Source organism: Adiantum capillus-veneris, chromosome 3, assembly GCF_014529385.1.
Source record: "Adiantum capillus-veneris isolate H3 chromosome 3, ASM1452938v2, whole genome shotgun sequence".
Lineage (NCBI taxonomy): Eukaryota > Viridiplantae > Streptophyta > Polypodiopsida > Polypodiales > Pteridaceae > Adiantum > Adiantum capillus-veneris.
This window is the reverse complement of record NC_140933.1, coordinates 102403522-102430354: the sequence shown is the minus strand read 5'-3', so window position 1 is coordinate 102430354 and position 26833 is coordinate 102403522. Positions and strand designations below refer to the sequence as shown.

The 26833-nt window shown below is 44.7% G+C and overlaps 1 protein-coding gene across 1 annotated transcript in view; it reads right to left on the bottom strand.

Moving 5' to 3' along the window:
• Positions 1-26414, bottom strand: part of WEE1 (WEE1-like kinase) — a 35165-nt gene extending 8751 nt beyond the window's left edge. The window contains exons 1-4 of the mRNA XM_086508968.1: positions 26166-26414; positions 26026-26086; positions 25850-25916; positions 25519-25773 (exon numbers count right to left, since the gene is read on the bottom strand). Of these exons, the coding sequence (XP_086365094.1) occupies positions 25519-25773; positions 25850-25916; positions 26026-26086; positions 26166-26308 (526 nt within the window). The 5' untranslated portion in view covers positions 26309-26414. The remainder of the gene's footprint in view (positions 1-25518; positions 25774-25849; positions 25917-26025; positions 26087-26165) is intronic.
• Positions 26415-26833: the final 419 nt, after the last annotated feature.

Here is a 26833-nt window from a genome sequence, read left to right as displayed (position 1 = left end):
GGTGAAGTTGACCCCCCCGGGGGGGAATGGCACTTGGGTGCTCTCGTAGCTCATCTGGCTTCTACAACCTGGGGCTCCTCGGAAACTTTGACCTGTTGCAAGTCAGCTACTGTTGCCAGGAATGCTCCATCAATGTCCGAAAGCATAGAAATTGGCCTATTCTTTGCACCATTTACGGGTGCGACATTTTGAACAGGTTGTTGAAGTGTTGGACCGGATGGTCCAGTTGGCATACTTAAACCCAGGGCTCCTCTTTGTGCTCGAGTGAGCACCCCAATAGGCTCTGCTACTTGTTGTGGCTGAACTGTATGTGTAGCAGGTGCTGGCTGAGGGGTGGTGTTCACTGTGATTAGATTGATTTTCGGGAATGTAAACTCTTGTTGATTTTGATTTGGGCCCGAAGATGAGGATGCCCTTTGTTTGGGACAATCTTTACTGTAGTGGTCCTTAGACTCCGGACAATGTCTGCAAGGAGGAGACCCTTCAGGTAAAGGACACTTACTTTGGTAATGCCCATATTCACCGCATCTGTAGCATAGGATTGGCCGATTAGACGGTCACTGCTCTTGTTGTTGCATGGTGCTGGAGGCTGAGGTGTAGAAACTTTGGGGAACTGAGGGAGTCCTGGCATGATAAAAGTTGTGGGGTGCAAAGTTGTTGTGCATACCTTGCTGCATAGGGGGTGTTGTCAGCAGAGGAGACAACGGGTTTTGATGGCCGTAGGGTTAGACCATGTTGGATGCAGGTGCTAGCCCTTGTTGGAGAGAAGGACCTAGATTTTGTTGTATTTGCCGCAATCCTTTGATATAGTAACAATCCTTATCTTCGTGCCCAGATTTTTCGCAGAAGTGGCAATAAGCCCGAAGGGGACAGTCCTGTGGAGGATGTCCAGGAGAGCGACAAGAGCTGCACCATACCATAGCTTTGGTCTCCTGCTGAGACCGAAGCTCTTCTAGTTCTCTTTTGATTTGATCGAAAGCCTCCAGGTGCGATGGTTTCTCTTGTCTCAGAGAGATTGATTTCTCTTCTTGGAGGGCGCGTTGTAGTTTGAGGGCTTCGAGTTCCCTGCGCAAGGAAGTCAAAGGATCAGCAGGACTTCCTTCGGAGAACACAGAGGGAGTATCTAGGTGAGGAGAGTTGTTGAACAGCTTCCTAGCCCCCTCTATTCTAGTAGCAGCTGCGATGAATTCCTCCAGAGTGGCGTCAGGTCGGAGGCTCTCCCGGAGTTTTTGCTGAGAGGTTTTTGGAAGCGCCTTCTCCACCCACTTCTTAACCATGAATTCAACGGGTTGCTGGGGAAGCTTGGCAACCAGAGACTTGGTTTTGGTCATAAGCTGCGCAAAAGTCTCCTTTGGCTGGAGCACCATGTTGGCCAACTCATCCAACACTTCTCTTGGTAGTCGCCCGGCCTGAAAGTTGCACAGAACTGTTGTCGTAAGTCTGCCCAAGTTGCAAAATGATTCTCTGCAAACTGGCTGTACCATTTGTCTGCTAAGCCGTCCAAGGTGGAAGGAAAAAGTACCAAATAAGCATCTTCCCTGTTAAGACCACGTCCTCTACAGAGAGATACGAACGTCCGTGCATGGTCGTCCGCATCTTCCGAGGAGAGTCCTTTGAAGGTGGGGAACTTGATGTTTACCTTGGCCAACACGCTAGCCAACGCCTCCATGGCCCCTTGTTGTAGCAGAATAAGAGAGAGCTTTACTGGAGAAGGTGATCTAGAAGATGTGGAACCTAATGAAGGAATGGGGAATGAAGGAATGGGGGATGGCGTATGTGGAGGTAAGGTTGATGAGGTTAATGGACTTCTACTAGATACCACCGGGCGTCTTCTGTTATAGTGCTTCAGAGGGCTCAGTAGTGCGCTTTGACGCTCAACTGACCGCCTTGTATGTGTCATGCAGTGAACAGTGAAGAGCACAGGTCTAACACAGAACAAGTGAGGATACTGGGTAGACCACCTGGTCCAGGACCAGTGACTAGACCACCTAGCTGGCAGGACGAGCAAGACGAGGAGGATGAGGAGGGCTGGAACAAGGCGAGGACTAGACCAGGACCAAAGACCAAGGACCAAGGGCGAGGACTAAGACGAGGACCAAGACTTGGACCAGGGCGAGAGAGACCAGACTTGCAGACTATCTACACAGTGTAAGGCTTAAGCAAGTGTGCAGAGCCAGGTAACAACCGATTAACTTCACGATTCTATCTCCACAAGAGTGAGACTTCCTTTGAGGTCCCACCGTGATCGCCAAAATGAGAGCACCTGTAGCGCGGATAACGTGTCGTGCTCTCTACAGTGGGTGGTCCTCAGTGCAATGTGCGTGACAATCTCACTCAAACAGACTAAATCTCCCTCAAACAGATGAACAGAAAGGAAACAATAGACGTCAACAGAGCTCGCAAAGACACAACAGCAGACCAGAACATATAACTCGACTATCTCAAAGACTGATACAGACTCTGGCGTGGCAACACACTCAGCTCCAGCCCAGGACTCTCAAGTACAATGGGGGTGTTGAGGCTCAGATGTGCCGGGATGGAGCACGTCGATGCAGACGTGCTCGGTGTAAAGACCCACTCTAGATGACTACTACGTACGAAAATAATCCACTTGCCCAAAACGACTACTCATATGTACAATCATCAAGAGCCACCAACGGCTCATAAAGAACATCTAAGTCTATCCCCACTGGGTGGCGGTGGTGACCTGGCCACGATGTCCACTAGACCACCCTACCACGTGTCTCTGCCCAAGTGTGAACCGACCAAACCAAAGACCAACTGACCAAAGCCCAACTGTAAACTACTGTCATATGAAAGTGAAAGTGACACTGTAGCAAGCTACAATCGGAGCTCAGCTTTATGAGAGATGACATCAGGAAAGAGATGTACGCAAACGCAGAGAGTTATAAGAATTCTATGTATGCAGATATGAGGAAAGAATTGGATAAAGCGATGCTTGATAAGCATACTGAGATGTATCTATATGTGAAAGGGGAGATGCAGGCTCTAATGCGGGCAGAAGTGAATGTAATGGAATGTATTATGCAGAAAAAGTTGGATGAGGCACTTGCAAGCTTTGAATCTTGGAAAACCAATGTGGAAAAGTACATGAAGGAAAAGGATGCAGTGATTGAAGAGCTTAAAGGGGAACTTGCAGCTTGCAAAATTATGCCTAAAATGGAGGGGGGAAATCAACCCTCGATGTTAAAGGAGTTCGAAGAAATTAAGGAGCAGGTGAAAACTCTGCGCGAAGGGGAAAAACAAAACTCGAAACGGGCTTCCTCATGGGCGGAGCGCCTTTTTAAAACACGGGAAAAGGTTGACGAAGTAGAAAAATGGATTGAGGGTGCAAAGAAAGGGAAGGCCCGGATACCAGAAGCCGCACAGACTTCTACCATCATCAATATGACCATTGAGGAGGAACAGAGGAGGAAGAATAGAGCCCTCCATGTGCGTATCACAAGTATCAAAGACACCGAAAATGTAAAAGAAGAAGTGAAGGAACTCTTGAAGCGCATGGGCATCCCGGAACCTATGCACACAGGTGCTTGGAGAGTAGGAAAGAAGGGAGTGGATGAGAAGGGAAACGTCAAAGAGAGAGCACTTATCTTGCGTTTCCCGACTTTGGAACCAAGGAAGGAATTCTTGAAGAAGAGACCAACACTTAAGAAAACTGGGATATCTATGGGGGATGACCTTACTTTAGCACAAATAGCACATATGCAAGAGTTGATGCCAAAGATCAAGGCAGCAAGGGAGAAGGGAAAAATTGCCTTTTATAGAGGAGGGAAAGTAGTGGTTTTGGAAAGACACACAGCATGACGGTGCGAGACATATGGGACAACACTCCGGATGGCGCCATGGAATCGTAATGGATCATATAGGCTGGATGTGGGTGCCTTTGAGGATAGCTTTAGAGATAGAGACATTGTCTTTTACTCAGAGACACATCAGAAATCTGGACAGTTGATGCCACGTGTGACTGGTTATTCATAGGAGACAACTTGTCGGCTAGACACTACATCCTAGCATGGGAGTCGAGGTTCAAGAGGGGTAGCAGTCTTATTCAGGGAGGAGTTGCAGCCGCTAATACAGATTGTCCGGAGAGATGATCAGGCGAGATACATGTGGGTGAGACTGAGAGCTGAGACGGGCAGATTCTTATATATTGCTATATGTTACTTTCCCCCTAGCACATCAGTCTATACCTCACCTAGAGGGCAGTCCCCTTTCTCTATACTTGATGATGGCATATGGGAGTTCTCTAGAGATGGAGATATCATTCTCTTGGGAGACTTTAATGCCAGGACGGCCAACTCCCAGACGATATTTTATGATACCTCGGAGGAGATGCTTAGAGAGATGGATATATCGGAGATGGGGCTTGACAGACACTCACAAGATAGAGCACACAAAGTATGGGAGATATCTCATGGAGATGACGACTACGCATGGTTTGGCCATACTTAATGGTTTAGAGATTTTTCCTTCGTCTAGGGGGTTCACATGCTTTCCACACAGACATGGGGCTAGTACAGTGGACTATGTCATGACTTCACCGAGCTTCATCTCTAGTATTCAAGATCTCAGTGTGGGACCTAGACCTGTTGGAGTAGCAGTGGACCATGCTCTCTTGACTTTTTCACTCTCTTTCCAGTACAATGTCTCTCAGACACCACGGAGGATTGCACACACACAGTATAGGAGATCACCACTCTATTGACGGAGATCTTGCATGGGGCAACAGCAGAGGCATACCCACACACTCAACCAGATCAAAAAAGACGTTCTGGGAACATGCCTCAAAATAGTTGGTATAATGAGGAGTGCAAAGAGATGAGAGTTAAGATTCAGAGCGAGGTTATACTTGGAGTCATTACATATAGACAGTCTCGGATTGCCCTTCGACGTTTAGTGCGACGAAAGAAGCGGGCCTTTTATGGAACGTGATTTGTATCAGCTCTTTTTGAGTCGAGATTCAAGTGAGGCCTGGCGTCTCTTTCATGAGCACTCACCTCCTCCAGTGATTACTTCTCCCGAGATTTGGGGTCAATATGCAACATCATTATATACAGTACCTGGGCAACCACCTTTACCAGACCCTCTAAAACCATGTCCAGCCACTAGTACCTTCTTTACCACTGAGATGGTGAAGAACGCCATTGACAAGATGAGGACTAGGAGAGCATATGATCATGATGGTTTGGTGGCAGTGTCACCAACAAGTGGCAATTTCATTTTTGTTTATTTTCTCTTTCTGTGGGGAATTTCGTTTGTTTTACCTTTTGGAAACACCCCTCTGGAAATCTAACTACCCTGCATTGCATAGCCAATGTGGAACTGTTCAGAGAGAATCCACGCTTGAAGGCTAAAGAGCACTAAGGTTGGACAAGGACTATGGTTAGCCAAAGTGGGGTCATTGGCCAGCCAAAGCGGAATCCTTTGCTACATAGGCTACATTTCAGTTCTCGGTGTGGCTGTAGTGTACAAAGAGGGTCAGATGACCTAGAAGAATGTAATGGCAGAAACTCCTAAATTTTAGGAACTGCTATTTTTGGACGGCAAAATGTCTTCGCGTCATTACGTGTAATTTGACATGGGGATCATTTTGATACTCTGTGGCCAAGTCAACAGAGACTGTAGGTGAGATATTTTTAGACTCGAGGGTCTAAAGCGGGAAAATGCACAAATGAGTGACACTTGGCACTCTGAGGCCAATTTACTACTTAAAGAGAAGGCAAAAACGTGATTTTCAGCTGTGAGCTCATTTTTGAGTGTTGTCACAGGTAGGAGAGCTTCAATGGAGTGCTGGCTTACCCTCTATGTACAATGAGGTGCAGGATGTCATGACCTGCATACCTCTCACTGCTCTCTCTCTCCCCTATTCTTTATGGTTATGCCCCTCTAATGGGCTCATCAGATTGACCATGTACAATTGTGTGGGTTCATGCGCGATTGCCGAGGCAAGAGCCTCTTGCACAGGTACTGGATTAGCTAGCGGCTAATCCCCCGCAGGTACAGGTGATTCGGAGAGGTTTCACGTGCGAAATCTCATCCGATTCAAAGGGCAAGTAGCCCTATAGGTGCGAGAGCTCGAGGACTTGCTACGGATGCGACCGGCACGTGAAACGGAGCCCGAAACAGTGAATTACAGCCTGCTGTGTATTTTTGCAGGTTTAGGGTTTTGGCCCTAAACGGACCCTAATACCCCCAGGAGGTTTGGGGACCGCTGTACAGGGGATCTGGCGCATTTTCGGGGCAAAAAACAGAGAATTCAGCGTGCTGAATTTCCATCACTTGGATATGTGGATTTTTGGTTGTGAAGGTTTCTACTACAGTTATGCTGCCAAAATTGGGTCAAAAAGAGAATTCTCAGCCCAATAAAAGTGACACCATAAGAGTAGATCACGGGTTAATCTCCAAAGATCAAGATGAAGAGCAGAGAAAGATTGTTTATGATGCTCAGTATGCAAATCAGTGATATTGCATAAAGGCTGAAATTGCCTGAGAGTTGAAAGATTCACAATGTGTTTCACGTGAGTCTTCTCAGACCCTATGTGGGTGATGTGCCAAAAGATATGCCAGCTGAAAATCAGCCGGAAGTCGAGGAACTTGACGAGATCTTGGTCCCGGAACAGATTTTGGCACATAAAGAAAGAAAATAAAAGGCAAGGTTGCAAGGTGCTGTTTGGTAAAGTTCAAAAGCTATTCATCTCTGGATGTCAAGTGGATGGAAAAAAGTGAACTTGCAGAGTCACTAAAAGTATAGTGCATCATCAAAGTACAAGCCAGTACTCCAGACTCTGCACCTTCTCCAAGAAGCATGCCAGAGAATGAGCCCTAACCTCATATTTAAAGACCCTAGGCCCCAAAAGTAGTTTACAATAAAAGCCTTCAAACTCAAAAGCATCTAGCCCAAAAGCAAAGCCAAAAAGCTACCAACGTAAATCACGGAAATCCGTACAACCTGCCACGTCATCAATCAACGCAAAACACGAAAATCCGTACAGCTTGCCGCGTCATCATGCCAGTGTAATTTTTGGAAATCTACCACGTCATCAGTTTTTGTGTGTGTGTGTGTGCAGGACCTGCTTTATTTTTATTCTTTGTCACTTGGGGCCCCATCGAACGGGGTCTCCATAAGTCGGTAGGACTTCTTCTTCTATTACTTGTTCTTCTTAAGGTTTAGGCCCCTCGGCTGGTCAGTAGGTCGATACGTCAGTAGCTTGTTACATCTCCCCTTCATGAAATAGAGTAATCGTCCTCGATTACAGCATATCTGCAAAACAACTCAAGTTAGCTCAAAAATTTCCCAGGGACAATCAGTTTGCTCTTTTTATTAAGGAGTTAGCTTCTCCTTTCGGTTGTTTTGATCAAGGAGTTAGCTTCTCCTTTCTGCTCTTTTGATCAAGGAGTTAGCTTCTCCTTTCGTCCAGATCCGAACTCTTGATATTCCGGCGTAGTAAAATTAGTCATCACACCCAGACCGTACTGATCTTCCACGAGTGTCTTGATTCACTAAAATTACATACCCAGGCAATCTCATCCAATCAGGAATATGCAGTAGTTGGCACATCACAATGCAACACAAATGCTCACATATGCATGTTACAAGACATAGAAACATAAAGTTGCCGATGAACACTCCTCCCGCATAACCTAATAAGGTCCGGGCCGGGAGATATTCAACGACTCCCTCATCACTCATTCCGCATAACCTAAAAAGGTCCAAGCCGGGAGATATAGAGGCCTTTTACAACCAAACGTCCCCCAAACCGTATCCTGCGTCGTCTGGAGGTGTTGAGAGTAACCACTGCTCAAACTTCTTAATACTCCTCCCGCATAACCATCCAGGTCCGGGCCGGGAGTCACAACAACAATACTCCCCCCATAAATAACCACAAGGGTCCGGGTCGGGAGTCACAACAATACTCCCCCCGTAAATAACCACAAGGGTCCGGGCCATGAGTATGAACAAGCATTCTCAAACATAATTTCTCACTACTCCACCCGGGAGTAAAATCACCAATCATTGAAACCAGTATTAAAACCAAAGTCAAACAATTCAAATCGACACCAGGACAGGTTCAAAACAGATACCATCCATTTCAAACAAATTCCAAACAGGATCACCAAACAAGTTCTCAAACAGATTTCAAACTTAAAAAGCAATCTCGACATCAGTCGAGCTCGAAAAGTCGACTCACTTTCCATCCTGGAACCTGCACCAAAAATTAGGGTTAGGTTCATTCTGTAAGGTCGTAGCTGAGCACAGCATGGTCCATCAACTCTTGGACAAACAATGTTTCTTTGACGGCGATGGTAGTCCCAAGATAGCAATCGCACTGGACCTCCAAGGTCATCTACTCGTGAAGAGACATCTACTGAGAGATGTCGAGAAATTTCAAGTTATAATCTGCTAGGTTTTCCATGGCAAGCATTTCATGATACCCCACTCTGTCAGAAGTTGCACTCCGAAGAAAGATGTCAGAAACCATATGACTTCGGGCAAAAAAAATTCTTGAAAGCTTGCCAAGTACTTGGAGTATGCTGCTTGGTAGCTGTAGACATCAACATCTGCATGGCACTGCTTCTGAGAAAAAACAGTGACTTGAAACAAATCTAGATCCTTCTCTTGCGAGTGATCTTAATTGGCTTATGCCTTGTAAGACACTGCGATGAAGACGGCGCCCGATGCACGATGAAGTAAGGGTGGGAGTGGCTAATAAGTCCGGGTTGGAGGGCAAAGATACCCCCAATAAAATTCCAATAGCTCTGTCTGCTCTTTTGTAGGACCGGTGTGCTTTCAAAAAAGCACACGCCTGATGCTCTGATACCACTGTCACAAGAGGGGCACCACGTGCCAATAGAAAAGAACAGACTTGACAGACTTTTAGCACTTTAATAATAATTGAACTGAAAGAGAGAGACGACACGCGACACGGAGTAGCGGAATTCCACCCCAGAGAGTATTGGCCCCAAACCTTGGCACCCCTTTCGGTATTTCTTTATATTGCATCATCAAAGTACAAGTTGGTACTCCAGACTCGGCACCTTCTCCAAGAAGCATGCCGGAGAATGAGCCCTAACCTCATATTTAAAGGCCCTAGGTCCCAAAAGCAGTTTACAGTAAAAAGCCTTCAAACTCAAAAGCATTTGGTCCAAAAGCAAAGCCAAAAAGCTGCCAACGTAAATCACGGAAATCCGTACAACCTGCCACGTAATCAACCAACGCAAAACGCGGAAATCCGTATAGCTTGCCGCATCATCATGCCAGCGTAATTTTTGGAAATCCACCACGTCATCAATTTTTGCGTGTATGCAGATCCTGCTTTATTTTTATTCTTTGTCACTTGGGGCCCCATCGAACGGGGTCCCCATAAGTCGGTAGGACTTCTTCTTCTCTTACTTGTTCTTTTTAGGGTTTAGGCCCCTCGGCCGGTTAGTAGGTCGACACGTCAGTAGTTTGTTACACTTCTTTCTTGGGATTTTTGTCACTCTTCAAGAACACGATTATGAATTGACACGCCCAAAGGGGACTTGGGTTACGTGCGACCCCAACAAGCAAAAAAAATCATGTGGTTCTTTTCTTGAGTGATACAGAACACTGCCAAAGCACTGATACCAATGTAAGGTGAGTAGAAGTGAATGTTGAACTTTGCTCAAGATGAGTGCTCTGAACTGTGCTCAAGGTTCCTTTTACTTACGGAAGGGAGAGCCTTCCGCTCCTTTAGTGAGAGTACAAATGACCACAAACAAAGTGAAAAGACACTGTGAATGAAGGTGCTGAGACTAAGAGATAGAGAGAGAAGAATACGACACCAGAATGTTGTCAAACCCTCCTCCGAAGGCCCCACTCTCTATGGCAAGAGCGGTCTACTATTGATTGCACAAATCTCTACAATGCAATGGACTTGCCGACGATGTCAATGACGATGAGGGCGACGATGAGACGGGCTGAAAACCGAAAACGCTAATGGCTGAAATATGCAAATCTTGTATCTGCTGAATTCTGACTCTATGTCGGTGACGACGGCAATGACGACGATGCGCTGAAAATGCAGATGCTGAAATCTGTCAATAGCGGGCTGAATCTGCAAACGTTGGCTGATCTGACCGTGCGGCGAGGATCTGCTGCAGGAAGGTGAGATCTGCGAGGTTTGGGGGCTGTGGTGGAGTCTGATTGCTGAAAATGCAAAACGCTGATGCAAAGGGTACTCCTGTCGCCGGGAATCTGCAAAACGCTAGGTGCTCTGCTGTCCCAAAAACGCTAAGGCTGGTCTGATACTTGATGCAAAAACGCTATGGATTTTGTTGTGTCCTGCTATCACCAGGCTGATCTGCAAATGCAAACGCTGGGCTGATCTGCAATGCTGAAAAATGTTGGTCCTTGTTGGCTGAAAACGCTAGGTTGCCTGTAGGGGGAGTTTTATTGAGAAGGTGCTCTGTTGGACACTTGGTCCCTGGTGCTTCTTATGCCAGAAAGTGCTAGCGCTAGGTTTTCTTATATATTGGCTTGGCTAAATTGCCCTACCCAGTTTCCCAACAGTCACTTATTAATAATAAGTGAAAATGGCTAAAATAGGGAAAATAGGTATGTGCACTGTAAAAATGCTCCTGATGGGTTTTGATAGTAATCTGATGATCATGTTGTGTGCAACCAGAGGATATGCATCCACTCTAAGTGCCTGGACATGCATGGTCTGCGAACAGACTCACAAAAGTGCCAAAACACTTCCTAAGCTAGGCTAATTGAACCCCTGTCATGAAGTAGCTTGTCCATGTACACACAGGGTTAGATGTGCACGTGACACTCTCCCTCTCAAGCTCTCAAGTCTATACGACACACGTTTGCCATAGTAAAGCTGAATGGTCTTCAAATCAAGTGTTTTGTGAGTGTTAGAGTCAAAGGACTTTGATACTACTTCTATTCAATCACACAGAGCTTAAAATTGCATTATTTGGGTGTTTTTATGCCTCCTATTCTGTGCCGTTCTCGTTCCGGACCCCTCCCCATTCCCCCATTCAGGGTAACTATGCGTTAGATTTCACCAGCTCCTGAACTGTCGGTGGACCAAGTGACCCACGTCACCTGCAAACGCCATTGTTTGTCTTATTTGGGAGTGTTTATTAAAGCACATCCTTTTTCAAGCTTGTGTGCGTCACGAGACCGGCACCACATGCCAACAGAAAAGAACAGATTGAACAGACTTTTAGCACTTCAATAACAACTGAATTGAAAGAGATAGACAACACGAGACGGAGAGTGGCGGAATTCCACCCCAAGAGAGAATTGGCCCCAAACCTTGGCGCCCCTTTCAGTATTTCTTTATATTGCTTGAACTGAGAACAATGCCGGTACTCCACCCTCTGCACCTTTGTACTGAAGCGTGCCAAAGAATGAGCCCTCTGCACATATTTAAAGGCCCTTGGCCCATGAAAAGCATCAAACTCAAAAGCATCTGGTCCCAAAAAGCATCTTGGCCCAAAGCTGTCAATGCAAACTGTGGAAATCCGTAAAATCTGCCACGTCAACAATCAACGTAAAACGCAGAAATCGATACAAGTGCCACATCAGATGTCAACGTAAAATGCGGAAATCCGTACTGGCTGCCACATCAACAGCCAGCGCAAAATTCGAAAATCCGTACAACATTGCCACATCATCAGTTGGGAACGCAATTCTTTTGTGTGCTATCGATTTTGAACTCTTTAGATCGCTTAGGTCCCATTGGACGGGGTCCCATAAGTTGGTGGGAACTCCTCTGTAAAAAAATAGGCCACTCGGTAAGACTTTGCAAGTTGGTTAAACTTCTTCTGCTGCTTCTTCTAGGGTTTAGGTCCTTGGTCGGGATCTACAAGTTGGCTCCGTTCTTCAGTGGCTTGACACGTCAACAGTTTGTGACAGTGTTCCCATGAGCTCGCTCATCTTGGTGATCGTATTAGGTGAGGGCCTCTTCCCACGGCTCCACATAAGGAAGATTTTAATCTCCAAAGAGCTGTTTCACATAGCAAAGCAAGAGCATCTCAAACACAGTTTGAAGCACATTTCAAAGCATTCAAGCACAAGGAATTCAAAGCAAGTTAAAGCATTCAAGCTTTAGGTAAAAGTTGTAATGTATGCAAAAATTGAGTTGCCAAAGCTCTTGAGAAAAGTGCAACTATTTATGCTATGCATGCTAAACCTAATTTTAAGATTGTAAGGGGTTATAGACACTGCCAATATCTATTGGTAAGACCGCCCCATGACCGAAGCACCAATATCATCATACACATACTCAACATGTGCTCCCTTGATATATATGCATCTAACACGGATCAAACCATGTGCACCCCACAGATACACCATCACTTGAATCCTCTAGGTTCACGGTCTCCCCATGAGCATCACCTCTAACATACTCTGCAAGCATAGATTTGGTGCACCTACTCCTGGCTAGATCTAGATTTGAATCTGGATCTCAGATGAGAAACCCTGCCACCACTACATGTTCACAAGGCCAATGGCAGGCTTCCCGGCGGAAGTATTACACCGTAGAGAGGGTCTCCACATACTATCACAAAGATTGTGACAAACACTAACTTTATTTGTTGGTTTCCTTCCCTTGATCTTTATTTAATTTTTGGGACTCCCTTTTTGAAATCATAAATGCTTGGACATTGTATGGCCAGTGTGAAACGATAGTTGGCCGAGAGTTTCACTCGCAGGAGTCAAGGCCAGGCAGCCACGAGATGGTGTGTCGATCGACACTCAAATCTGACCAGTAAAGAAGTGGCTAAGCTTATTTAAAGTCTTTTAGCCCCCTCGGCATGACTTATAAGTTGGTAAGTACTAGGAAATTAAACCAAATGAGCAGATTGGACACATGTCAATAGGTTTGAAGCTTTAATATAAAGCTTGTCTTCTTCCCTTGTCTCATGTAGGGCGATGATTTGCTCTCGCGCATCTCTCTCTCCCCTTTGCACATATGGTAATGCCCCACTAGTTGGGCTTCTCAAATGACCATGCAGTTCTGTGGGTTTTATGCACGTTTGCCAAGGCAAGAGCCTTCTGAACAGAAACCGGATTAGCTAATTGCTAATCCCCCACAAGTACGCACAATTCCATCCCGACAAATTGCGAAAACAGAGAGTTTTCTCGCGTGAAAACTCTTCCAAACTGTCCCATTGCATGCGGAAGCTCTTGTGACACACGTAGACTGCTCAAAACGATCCAAAACAAAGAATTACAACCTGCTGTGTTTATTTGCAGGTTTCAAGTTTCACAAATCGGCTTTTTCTTTTTTTTTTTAACTGGGTTTCATCAAGTGGGACGGACTCGCCTTTCAGATTTCCATCAAGTACAATCTCTTTGCCCTTCTCATTCTCCAAGATGGCTTTCCCCACCCTATAATCGACCACAACATTATTCTTGGGGAACCAAGGGATTCCTCGCAGGACGTCACACCCTTCCAAACGCATGATGTAAAAGTCCTTGTGCCCTAAATACCCCTGACAATGCAAATGCAGTTTGCCAATGAAAGGTGTAATGGCAACATCCCGTCCAAGTTCTGCTAGAAATGCCTCGATCTATGGCCCCATTTCCTCGGGTGTAATTCCAAATCAAGCCACCAATTCGGTTGAAGTTGGCCTTGGCTTCTCCATCAAAGAAGATAAGGGTTTCCTGGTCTCGCACTTTGCCCCATGCTGTGCAAAGTTCGGTATTTTCGTTTATCTAATCAAGGTCGACAGTCCCCACAAAATCTGATACCAGTCCCGCTTTCGTCTTTCCTTTTCTTCTGCGCTCAATTGCTGCTCTATAACTCTCTGGCTTATCTTACGGTGATCCTCTTGTTCATCTTCTTTTCAAGAGTTCTATCCCGCTCTTTCTATGAGTACAAGTTCTGCTTTTCTGTCATTCCTCTTGACCGAAGAGGAGAATCAATGGCCTCACGCCATCTCGAGTAAATCTCATCAATCGAGTAATCCTTCAGGTGTTTTGCAAATCTTGGGTCTCTGGAGTACTTGATTAATCTTTTCACACATGTGTCAACTTGCAATTACGTTTGTACTCCACTCTAGCAAACTTTTTCGCCAAGAATTTGTCCAAATCTTCATTCTTTCCGCGTCGGATTTCAACTTTTCTTTGCCTACCCACCAAAGGTGTTTTCTCTGTCACATTTAAGCAATGCCCGATGCGCAATGTTAGGTGCAGCGAAATGAATGTTGTCTTTTCTCAAGATTAGTGATCTTTACAGCTCAAGGTTCCTTTTAGTTCTTAGGGAAAGAGAGAGCTTTCCGTCTTGTAGAGAATGTGGTGATCACGAACAAAGTGAGTGGATCTAGTGCGTGCAAATGAATAAGACTGAGAGAAGGAGAGAGAAGAGATACGATACCGAGGGGTTGTAAAACCCTCCTCCGAAGGCCCCACTTTCGTCGGCGAGAGTGGTCTATTCTTTGATTGCACAAAAGAGTACAATGCGTATGCAATGGACTGATGCAATGGGACTATGCCGATGACGACGACGGTGATGATGACGATGACGACGATGGCTGAAATCTGAGATCTTCTAATCGCTGAATTCGGTGGCTGTTTCGAGGCTGAAAATGATTGTTTTCTTGCTATGGTTATGGCTGAAAATGATCTCTTCCTTCGGGGTTTATGCTGCAGATGAAAACCCTGATGCATTGTACCTGCTGAGCTGCGTTTTAGGGCAGATTTGCACCTGCTGAAAACGCTGCCAATGATGAGAAACACCTGCTGAAAAACGCTGGTCTAGAGGGCTGAAATCGCTGATGATCTGATGGCAAAAACGCTGGGATGGGCAGCAAGGTCTAGCGTTAGTGCTTGATGAGAAAACGCTGAAGTGACTTGCTATGATGGGGCTGATCTGCATGTGGTAAAAACGCCAGGCAAGGTCGATTGTTGGCGATGCTGGATCTAGGGACTGTGGGAGGAAACGCCATGCATGGGAGGTGGATGGCGATGGGTCATAAGGGAGGGGGTACTGCTGAGAAGTTGCCTGTTGAGCGGGAAGCTCCTATTGCCTCTTCTACCAGAGAGTGCTAACTTGGGTTTGCTTATATATTAACTTAGCAAAATTGCCCTACCTACTTCTGTAGGAAAGTCACTTAAAAATAATAAGTGAAAATCCCAATAAATAGGAAAATAGGCTAAATGCATTGGAAAATTCCCCTAACTGATGCTAATGGATTCTGATGGGAATTCCGATGATCATGATGTGTGCAACCGGAGGATATGCATCTATGCTAAGTGATTAGGCATGCACGGTCTACGAATAGACTCACAAAAGTGCGAGATCACTGCTAATCTAACTTGATCGGACTGACTGAACCCTTCTGTGGTGTAGCTTGTCCACGGACACATAGGTTTGGGATGTGTCACGTGACATCCCCTCCTTTTCAAAGTGAGGTACTGGTACTGAACTGTATGGCGTCGAGGGAGATCGCCAACAGCATCCGGAATCCTGGAAGGGACTCTTCGCCGGCCCACTCTGTTGTGTCGGTCAAGCGGTACTTGAACTTCATAAAGGTCTGCAACGCTTGCTTCTTTGGGCCGCGCCGAAAGCGACTCAAAGTCTTCTGAATCTCCTTTCTTGCGTCAACTTCGTCTAGAGATCTGCTTCTTTCGTCTTCAAGAATCTCCATGGCTGAAAATTCCTGAAACCATCTCCAACACAAAACCATGAACATACCCATTCCATGTAAAGTGAAGGAAAAAAATCTTGTGTTCTCTAAAGACTGTGTATGCAATGTCGATGAACATAGAGACGGAGTGACAACCCGTTCATCAAACACATGCAAACAATGAGATCGAATCTTTTCTGTTTGATCGAAATCAATCAACTGTGGCAAATCACAATGGAAATGCCCATGCTTGATACTCATACAATCATGTGCTCTTTCGGAAACTGTGTCATGCCAAGGAAGAGACATGGAATGTGACTTCTTAACATACAAACTTTGCGGCTTTTCATGAACAATCCGCATACATTCGTGCTCATCCATGAGAGAAACGTGCTCAACATACAGTATGTCATGCCTAGGAAAAGGGATCACATAACGATGCTGACTAAAATACAGGAAACCTTCACAAATGAAACACTCGAACAATGCGTGCGTATCAATCATGCGAACACATAATACTTCTTGTGATGGTTCTTTGGACCAAGGCTCGAGAGCCAAGATCGCTTCTTCGGGGTCTATTGAATCGTCTTGTGGGGGATCTGTGGACCTCGACTCGAAAGCCAAGATCGATTCTTGGTGATTGATCGATTTTACAAAGAGGTTAGCTTCGCTAGAAAAAGCATCCACTAACACATCATCCTTGTGAACAATCACATCATCTTCATGCAACTCATCATGCTTGTGATAAATCACATCTTGATCATGCAAATTATCATGCTTGTCATTGGCATCCAAATCATTATGCTTAGCAATATTATTTAAATCATCATGCTTATCTTTGTCATCCAAATCATTATGCTTATCATTGTGCTTAATATCATCATGCAAGTCATTGTCAATCAAATCATCATCATGCTTCACACAATCATGCAAATCCTGTGTGTCATGCTCCATCTCTAATCCTTTCAACCTTGTCCTGCATATTAGCAATGAGAGATGGAGAATGATCAATGTCCACTCCATGAAAGACAATAGGAGAATCACTTTTGGCATTGAGAGTTAAAGTGCTAGCCTCCCAATCAACGAGAGGGTTGATTTCACGAAACCATTTCATGCCTAAAATCATATCACATCCTGAGAGAGGAGAAACAACAAATCTTCTAGTGAAGGCAGTCTGTTGAATTGCAAACAACACATCTAGGCACTCCTTCGTGATGAGAGCGTCCATACCAGGACGAAAGCCAGAGACCTCGATAGGAGATCTCGGACTAACTTCGAGGCGGGCTCTCTCAACAAGAGAGGGGCTGATCACATCATGCATACTACCTGGGTCAAACAATATGAAAAAACGGTGCCCCGACGTACGACCATAACATTTAATGAGAGAATCATCAATGGAAGGGTCCTGAGAAACTTTGGGCACAATCATGTTCATTCATTGCATTGACAGATGTAGTGGGTGCTGTGGGTTCTTTAGATTCATTCGATTCAAGCTTAGGACATGTTCGTTTTATGTGACCCTTAATGTGACAATGAAAACAACGACCTTTCTTAGAATAAGTGCTTTGTTCTTCCGAAGTGATGTAACCTCCTACAATTCCTTGTGCTACCTTTTCATCTGGAGTAAGCTTAGGTTTAGCAATTGCGTTAGCCTTACCCTTAGATTCATTGGAAGAATTCTTTGATGAGATACTGTTGGTAGAGTGGTTAGAAGAGTTACCATTCTTACCGTTCTGAGGAGTCTGCAAGGTACTTGTGGAAGTCTTGTTCTCCTTAGGCTTTCCCTTGTTGTGCTTCATCTCCTGTGCGAGAGCAATCGCTACCGCCTTGTTGAGATCGATTGGATTGAATGCCTCGACATCGTACTTAATATACTCGTCCAATCCAAAGAGAAAAGCCTCTTTGCGCTGATCATCCGAAATGCGTAATTGGATACCTAGCTACAAAACACGATTAGAAAAAGACATAACCGGCATACCATTTTGCTTGAGAGCTCGTCAATCGTCTTTCAACCGTGCAAGGTACTGAGGTGGCATAAACCGCGCCTTGAGCTTGTCTTAAAAATCAGCCCAACTAAAAGAGAGGGGCGTGAAATCGTCGGCTGCCTCTAGGTGCGCGGCTAGCTGTGCCTCTTGCCATGCGTGGTACCAATTGATGGCATCACCGGCAAGGTACATAGCTGCCGTCAATACTTTGCTATTCCCTATCTTCTTAGTTGTCGCAAAATAAGCATTAAATTGATGCAACCAAGAATGAATCACTGTAGCATCCATCTTACCGTCATACTTACTGAAAGTCAACTTTTCTGTAACTGGATGGTTGGAATCCGCGTCGTGGCTTGCGCCACTTGACAAACTTCCACGATCTTTGGGCGGATCGCTCTTCGAGGCTAGGATGTGGAAAATAAACTCTTGATGACGAATCTCCCTTTGAGCCTCACGTTCATCGCGCTCGCGTTCAAAAGCAAGTTGATTTTCTTCTTGTTTTGCGGCAAGAGCAATGCGCTCACGCTCCTGAGCAAGGCGCTTATCGTCCTATCGATCCATCATGGCCATCATTTGCTTCATCATTGCCTCCATAAGGTCTGGCGTAGATGGCGAAGGGGGAGGGTTGGAAAAACCTCCTGGTAGGGAGAATCCTTCATCGCCTCTCTCATGCTCATCACCTGAAGGCAAAGTATCCATGCCGCTTCGGGTGACGACCATGCACTATGATCTTGGGGTCTTAAGCTCGCGAGGAACTTGGTTCTTGAGGGTCTTGAGGTTCTTGAGGTCCTTGATTCGTGAGAATCTTGGGTTCTTGAGGGTTTCTTTTGCTTGCAAATCGCGTTGGAGAAGGATCTTCTCTTCACCCGAGTTCTACTCTTTTCTGCGGACGCACCCCTTGGCGGCCTTGCGCTCACACCAAGGTTGCTTTTTCCCACCTCACGTCGATTGGCCAACCGCTAAGTGCACGGTCCGCTCTCAATGAGTGAAAAGAGACACAAGGGGAGGCTGGACAAGCCCTTCTTTCTTGGGATTCCTGTCACTCTTCAACAAAACACGTTTAGGAATCGCCACGCCCAAGTAAACTTGGGTTCGTGCGATCGCAACAAGCAAAAAAAAAATTCTTGTGGTTCTTTGCAGAACACTTCCAAAGCTCTGATACCAATGTTAGGTGCAACAGAATGAATGTTGCCTTTTCTCAAGATTAGTGATCTTTACTACTCAAGGTTCCTTTTAGTTCTTAGGGAAAGAGAGAGCTTTCCGTCTTGTAGAGAATGTGGTGATCACGAACAAAGTGAGTGGATCTAGTGCGTGCAAATGAATGAGACTGAGAGAAGGGGAGAGAAGAGATACGACACCGAGGGGTTGTAAAACCCTCCTCCAAAGGCCCCACTCTCGTCGGCGAGAGTGGTCTATTCTTTGATTGCACAAAAGAGTACAATGCGTATGCAAAGGATTGATGCAATGGGACTATGCCGATGACGACGACGGTGATGACGACGATGGCTGAAATCTGAGATCTTCTAATCGCTGAATTTGGTGGCTGTTTCGAGGCTGAAAATGACTATTTTCTTGCTGTGGTTATGGTTGAAAATGATCTCTTCCTTCTGGGTTTATGCTGCAGATGAAAACGTTGATGCTTTGTACCTGCTGAGCTGCGTTTTAGGACAGATCTGCACCTGCTGAAAACGCTGCCAATGATGAGGAACACCTGCTGAAAAACGCTGGTCTAGAGGGCTGAAATCGCCGATGATCCGATGGCAAAAACGTTGGGATGGGCAGCAAGGTCTAGCGTTAGTGCTTGATGAGAAAACGCTGAAGTGACTTGCTATGATGGGGTTGATCTGCATGTGGTAAAAACGCCAGGCAAGGTCGGTTGTTGGCGATGCTGGTTCTAGGGACTGTGGGAGGAAACGCCAAGCATGAGAGGTGGATGGCGATGGGTCATAAAGGGGGGGGTACTGCTGAGAAGTTGCCTGTTGAGCGGGAAGCTCCTGCTGCCTCTTTTGCCAGAAAGTGCTAACTTGGGTTTGCTTATATATTAACTTAGCAAAATTGCCCTACCTACTTTTGTAGGAAAGTCACTTAAAAATAATAAGTGAAAATCCCAATAAATAGGAAAATAGGCTAAATGCATTGGAAAATTCCCCTAACTGATGCTAATGGATTTTGATGGGAATCCCGATGATCATGCTGTGTGCAACCGGAGGATATGCATCTATGCTAAGTAATTGGGCATGCACAGTCTACGAATAGACTCACAAAAGTGCCAGATCACTGCTAATCTAACTTGATCGGACTGACTGAACCCTGTTGTGGTGTAGCTTGTCCATGGACACATAGGTTTGGGATGTGTCACGTGACACGCAATGTACAAAGGGTGGGAGTAGCTGATAAGTTCGAGGTCAGGACACGAAGATTCTTTCAAAAAAAACCTGCATGTGCTGCAAAAAGGATCGGATCCTCCATAGAAGAAGAATCTTTCCGAGCTCTGATACCACTGTAACAGGCTTGGACACTCCAAGCGTGAAATCAATAGCAAAACACGAATAAAAACTTCAAAATCAATAAGCTTTAATAGAGAGAGGAAGGGAGAGTCAACACGGCCTGGTGAAGTTCTGTGTCCAGAGATATTGGCCCCAAAGTCTGGCACCCCTTTCAGTATTTCTTTATCATTAATCATTGCAAAGTACAACTCCCGAGGGACCTCTGCTCTCAAACTCTACGTCCAAATGCTTTGCAGAGGCTCTTTTAAATAGTACAAGGGATGCCGAAAGCAATCTGTTCAAAAGTTTCAAGTTCCAAAAGCATCTAGTCCAAAAATTGGAGCCAAAAGCTGTCAACGCAAATCGCGGAATTTCGTACAACTGCCACGTCATCAATCATCACGTTTTTCTGATTTTCATACGACCTGCCACATCAGCATGTCAACGATTTTTCTGCATCCGTACAAACGTCCAATCAACGTTTTTTTAAATCTCTTGTGTCCCTTGGGCCCTGTCAACAAGTACCCATAAGTTGGAACAACTTACAAAGTGACTTTGGTGTCCAAGTAGTGATGCCACGTCATCGGTTTGTGACAACATATACTCTCATTGTAGTGACTTGCTTCCTTTAAATCTTCACCAGAATTGTCTTTTCCACTTGTGCTAGTAGACATATACCCATTATTGAACTGAGCAATCAATATCCAATACACAACATGAGACCAATACTCAAGGGAAGAGTAAAGGAACCACCTAGGGGAACTACAACATGTCCATGAAGAATGTTGGGGTGATCTGTAACATACCAAAAAGCTAGGCAAAAAACCGCAAGGGAAAAAACCTTCTATACTTGCAACCCGTGGCAAGATCTACACCCGAGGGGCTGTCCCCAAGGTTGGAGCTCTCCAAAGGAAGGTATGGAAGAAGCATCCACATGTTGCTCATTGCGGGAGTAGGAGCTAGATGTCTCCATCAACTGCAACACATGCACTGGAACATGCACCTTATCTACTACATACCGAATAAACAAGAGACTACCGAAGTCGAAACTGGAACTCCAATTCTCAGATGGAAAGAAAAAATCAAAGAACATCCTCTGCTTCAAGAAGGAAAGAGGTCCCCCTTTGTCATCCATAATCCACAATCTGGTTCAAAAGTGCAACCAAACCATCAACCTGCTACCCATTTGTTAGGTAGCTCCAGCAACAATTCCAAGAAAGAAGTGCATTTGCAAAAGGCACAACAAATTTGCCAATCCATCTCCTCGAAGAAAAAACACATATATATATCTTCATAAGTTCAGAATAGTCTAAACTCACGAATTATAAGAGAGAATAAAGCATTCATAAAACTATAAAAACAAGGGACACAAGAAAAGAAAAGAAAAAACAAAAATAAACAAACAAACTAAATCACTTTGTTTGCTACGAAACAAAACTAGATAAAACAAACAATATTAACTTAAAAATGTTTATAGAAAAGGCATGCGTAAAATAAGTTGACGCAACTTACTTGGCTTAAAACGAGTACTCAACTTTAAGCAAAGAAGGATAAGACATCTTAAAAACTAAACCCTAGAAATCAAACTTAACACAACAACTTCTAAAGGAACACATTCTTAAGTCCTCAGGTAAGCTAAATACGAAATCAAAAAATGAATACTACTACAAACCTACGAAGAGCAAAGATCCAAACTTGACAATATGTGACCTCAACTTCGCTGCTTGTCCAAACAAGAAGAATAAGATTATCACCTTTATCATGCATAGCTTGGACAACAGCTATGACATCCCTACTCACGTCGTCAGTGCCCAAGAGTAGGTGCAGGTTTATATAGAGGCCATTCATGCTTTGAACGTACTCTACAAAACCAACGAGCTGAGTTTCTATCACCCTCCGGAGGAACTTAGCCATGATAAAGGCTAGCAATTGTCAAGCTATAGTGAAAATACTAGAAGCGCTAAAGATCAAAACAACAACATAAGGTGTTATTAAGTCAAACAATAAGTGGGCTTTTTAGCTCCCCACTTCTATTGAATTTACTACTGATTATCTTGAACATTCCAAAGGAAGAAACATTAAAAATAAACTTACTACGATGCAAAAATGAACGAACGTTTTTCATGATTCTTTTAAATGAGTATCCTTTTTCAACTAGTAAAGAAATAAGATGGCAAGATTGAACAACAAAAGCAGATTTACTAGAACAAAGACAAGAAAATCTAAATAGTTGAGAGTAAATGACACCGCACTTAGCTAAAAGAGAAATCTACAAAGAAATGTGAGGCATACGGATGATATTTAGATTGGCATATTCTGGTTCAAGGCGCTTATCATAGATATCTACTTCTAATCCCAAGGGAGTCTGAAAAATCTTAAGGTCTAAAAAGGCACAACAATCACTATTTGTGGTATAGTTAAGTTCACAATCATAGAAACCTACTCCAGAAGTGTTGAAGAAGATCCTAATGTTGTCCAAATGGCAAACACTTCTCTCTAAAGAAGCCAAAAATGAATAGCTCCTCCTCTAGATCCAACAACCGCATGCTTGTTCCCCTTGGGAAGACACAGCAACATCACTCCATCTAGGAAACACAAGCAATCCAGCACTGTTACACATCCTGAAACCTTCATCGGTTCCCCTCACTCAAGAGAGGTCGGCGGGTATACAAGGGTAAAGACAGAGAAGTCGTTGATGAGGGTCCATAGCCTCCTCCACATACCCAAATCAGCCCCAAACTAGAGAAAAACCAGGAAAAATTAGCAAGCTTCTTCTCTCAATCGAGTCCAAAACGACACCGGATTTGTCAAATCCGAGCATCCAAGGTGGTTGTATCACTTAGGGCTCTGATAGTATGTCAAAGGTGGCAGCAAAAGATGCAATGAAGACAAGAACTCGCTCACGATCCGGTGGACACCTTGACTCCCATCTAGAACACCTACCATGCCACATACAAAAACAAGGCACCTGTGAAGAAGAGAGATCACTAAGATAGAAAGAGATAGGACAGCTGAGAATGAGAGAGAGAGAGAGAGAGAGAGAGAGAGATCTAGGAAAGGCTCTCCATGCTAATAACAAGCTGCTCATACAAGTGATCAAGGATGGTCCGGCATAGAACTGACATGCCCAATGGATAGACCCAAGGTAGACACAACTATGACTGCTACTGACACTCCCAACTGCTCTTGTACACGAGACCACTGACACGGTCTCCCCATCAGCACTACCTCCAATATGCTCTACAAGCATAGATCTGGTGCACCTCCTCCTTGCTAGATCTGGATCTCGGATGAGAAACCCTACCATTGCATGATCACAAGGCTTGTGAAAGGCTGCCTTCAAGAGATACTACACCGTAGAGAGGGTCTCCACACACTACTCTGCTGCCCAGCAAAAGCGCTGGGGCTGATCTGAAAAACGCCAATGAGCAGGGCAAAAACGCTAGGAGGGGATCCTGCAGTGGCTGCCAGCCAAGGCTAGATCGGCACCCAAGGGGCTGCCCCCTAAGGGCGCCCCCTCTATGGGCTCTATTGCTATGTGTAAAGAGGTGACCCCCCCCTGCTCCCTATATAGGGCCACAAGCGGGTTGCCTAACCCAATCTTCTGCCTTTACGACCTAGGAAAAAAGGAGGAACTATGAAGGGAATGGCACCAGATGCCCATAGGGCTGAAGGGGAAAAAAAGGAGAGCCTGGGATAAAATATCCCAAGCCAACAAGAACCTATATGGCCATGGAACCAAGCCAAAACCCCGAGTTGAACATGGCTATACACATCCCGACATGAGAAAACACCCTCACTCTGGCCACGCTCAGCCACAAAACAACCCTTACTCCTAACACCTGTTTTTCTGAGAGAAACTGGGACCGACTAAACGAATCCAAAGAGACGTCTAAACTCTTAACCCTTTGCAACTCAATGTGTCTACATTACGGTTAGTATTGTCATACTCAACCATAGCACGAAACTGCTCAAAAAATTAAGAGAACCTCTCGTCTATCACTCTAATGCACAATGGCATAGATTGAAGCCATTTAAGTGCTTGGTGATTTGTACGTACCACAAACTAACGCCTATAATGAAATGTTGCCAATGCTTCAATGCAATGATGCATGAATGACACACAAAATTGCCTTAGCATACACAAAATAATTCATCTCGACACTATTTAGTTTACAAGAAGAAGAAGAAGAAGAGTATTTTAACGTCGTAGGAAACTATCCCAAGAGAGAAATGCAACCAGATAATCATTTTGTTGAGACACCACTCCAATAGCAATGTTGCTAGCATCTATCCAAACCTCAAAAGACTGGTCTCAAGAGGCATGGTGCCTCTGTGAAAGCTAACTTGGGAGTTGCAAAAGCACTCTTGGCGGCTTCAATCAAAACCATGCATTGATGGCAAGAATTTACTCCTTTTAGCATGTCAAACATCGGGGCGAAGCATTGGAACGGCAACGCGTGCAAAATTCTTCATAGCGAACAATATGCTTGACACACCCAAGAAATGATCTGACACAATCTGCAATCAAGCATTGATGACTCTCTTACCTCCCGTTTGAATATCATCCAACAAAATGATATAGCCCAAATAGCTCGATGGGATTAGAAAAAATTCAAACTTCATGACCTCAAGTAGATGCAATTAGCATCTGAACATACTAAAATATAAATGGCAAGCTACTCAAAGCAAAGAATATGAGAATGTCATACCAAAAAATGAAAACAGACTTACCGACCAAATCGGGAAAATACCCATCATCATATGATAGAACATACAAGGTGCACCAGTGAGACCAAACGGTATGACAATCAACTCATAATGACCATGCCCTATCCTAAAAGCATTCCAGTCAATGATTTGCCTTGCAATCCCAACCTAGTGGTAGCCACTCCTCAACTCAATCTTTGTAAGCACCTTTGCCCCATTGAGACTCTCTAAGAAGCAATGGATGTGTGGCATAGGATATCAACACAGCCATCATCTTGTTGAGAGCCCTATAATCCACACACGATTGCAATGAGCCATTCATGCAAACATCTTACCGAGCATATAAATTTGCATAGATAACCCTCACCACGAGTTCACTCAACAACAGCTACACTACTAACAAGTTTAAAAATACTTTTGGGAAAAATGAGCAACCAAAAGGCAAGTGCCTTGATCCTCTTGCATCATCTAAACTTGTGTCAAACACAGAAGACTACACAGCTTCATATCCGAGTTTTTAGGGAACAAAATCACAAATCCTGTGTACTGAACGACCAATGGCCTGCTTAACAGGAAAAATCTTGGCAAAATCCCTAAAACAATTATGACAATCCGAAGCACAGAAACCCGTCAACCTTGAAAGTGAAGCATTTTGAAAAAATCTGATTCTTAACTTGTAGAGCTAAGACAGCAGTGTGAAAAAAAACCTTGTTTTGGAGGAAGTTTTCCTTCGGTATGGCAATGCTCGTAGTTTTCCCTTTTGAAGGGATTCTTGACACAAGGAGGAGATAAAACGCGACGCCTCATGCTAGCAATCCTGGCCCGGGAGTTGGGAGGAAGGTGCTCAGCAAGAGGTTGTGTTTTACTTTGAGGTTCTGACTCAGAAGATGCAATGTCTTGAGAATCTTCCAGAGGATTGTCCTTAATTAACATGATTTGCGGCTGCGGCGGCATTGCTGAGTCTAATGCAGAAACAAGGTAACATCAGCACAGTCAAAAGCTTTGTGTTTACCATAGCCTTTAGAGAAGCACAGATACCTGGTCTGGGCCTTTTGCTGCGAACTGGACTGCATTGGATGGGTGGGGGGATGGAGCTGACATTTTCCTGGATGTAGAGAAGAAATACAATATAAATGCACTTCAAGTGGGAGCAGAACATTGGCATACATATAAGCTGATTGAGAAGATAATCGCCCAAAAGTACTCTTGAATACCTTGTTGCCTTCCAAGTCCAGCGAGAACTGACGCTCTACTGGCGTAAGAAAATCGGGTGTACTACATTGCAAGAGGTAAGAGGAATCAAATGAAGGATGTAAGAAACCATGGGAGGAAAGGGAAATGACTCATGCCTTACCAAAAGAAGTCTTGACTGCAGATTTCATCAAGGTCGTCCTCAGCAAAGGAGCAGAGAATCTGGTCGAGATGAGGGCGAGACCGTAAGCTCACCTGACTCAACTTCTGGCTCAAACACAGGCCCCCATCACACCCCGCTTCCATTGGAAACAGGAGGCGCCTAATGTGTGATCGTCTCTCTCTCTCTCTCGCTCTCTCTCTCTTTACATATCGTACATTCAACCTGCCTCCTCAAAGGAAATATCGAAGCAGGTCCTTAATCAAAATGATTGTGCGCGTGAAGTAAATACTCACTCAGATGGGTTAATGTCAAATAGCCAAAACAACATAAAATTGAACTTTTTTGTTAGAACCTTCACTAAGTAGGATTCACAAGGAGTCACCAGCAAGAGGAGAAGGGAGGGAGAGAGGGAATAAGGTAAGGGGGTCACTTAGGTTGGTCTTGAATATGCGTTATCCTTTGGCTACTAACGTCCAGCACGCAACAACCCATCACATCGAACTTCTAGTTCATCTGTTTCATCATATCCTCTTAATCTGCTACATGAGGACGAGGTTTAACTACCACTCCCACTTGAGTAGGCATGTAGCTACAGTAGTTCTATCGCTCTTCATATCACTCTTGATCTCTTCCTCATCGTAGATCTCACAATTAGGCATCTTGTCTAC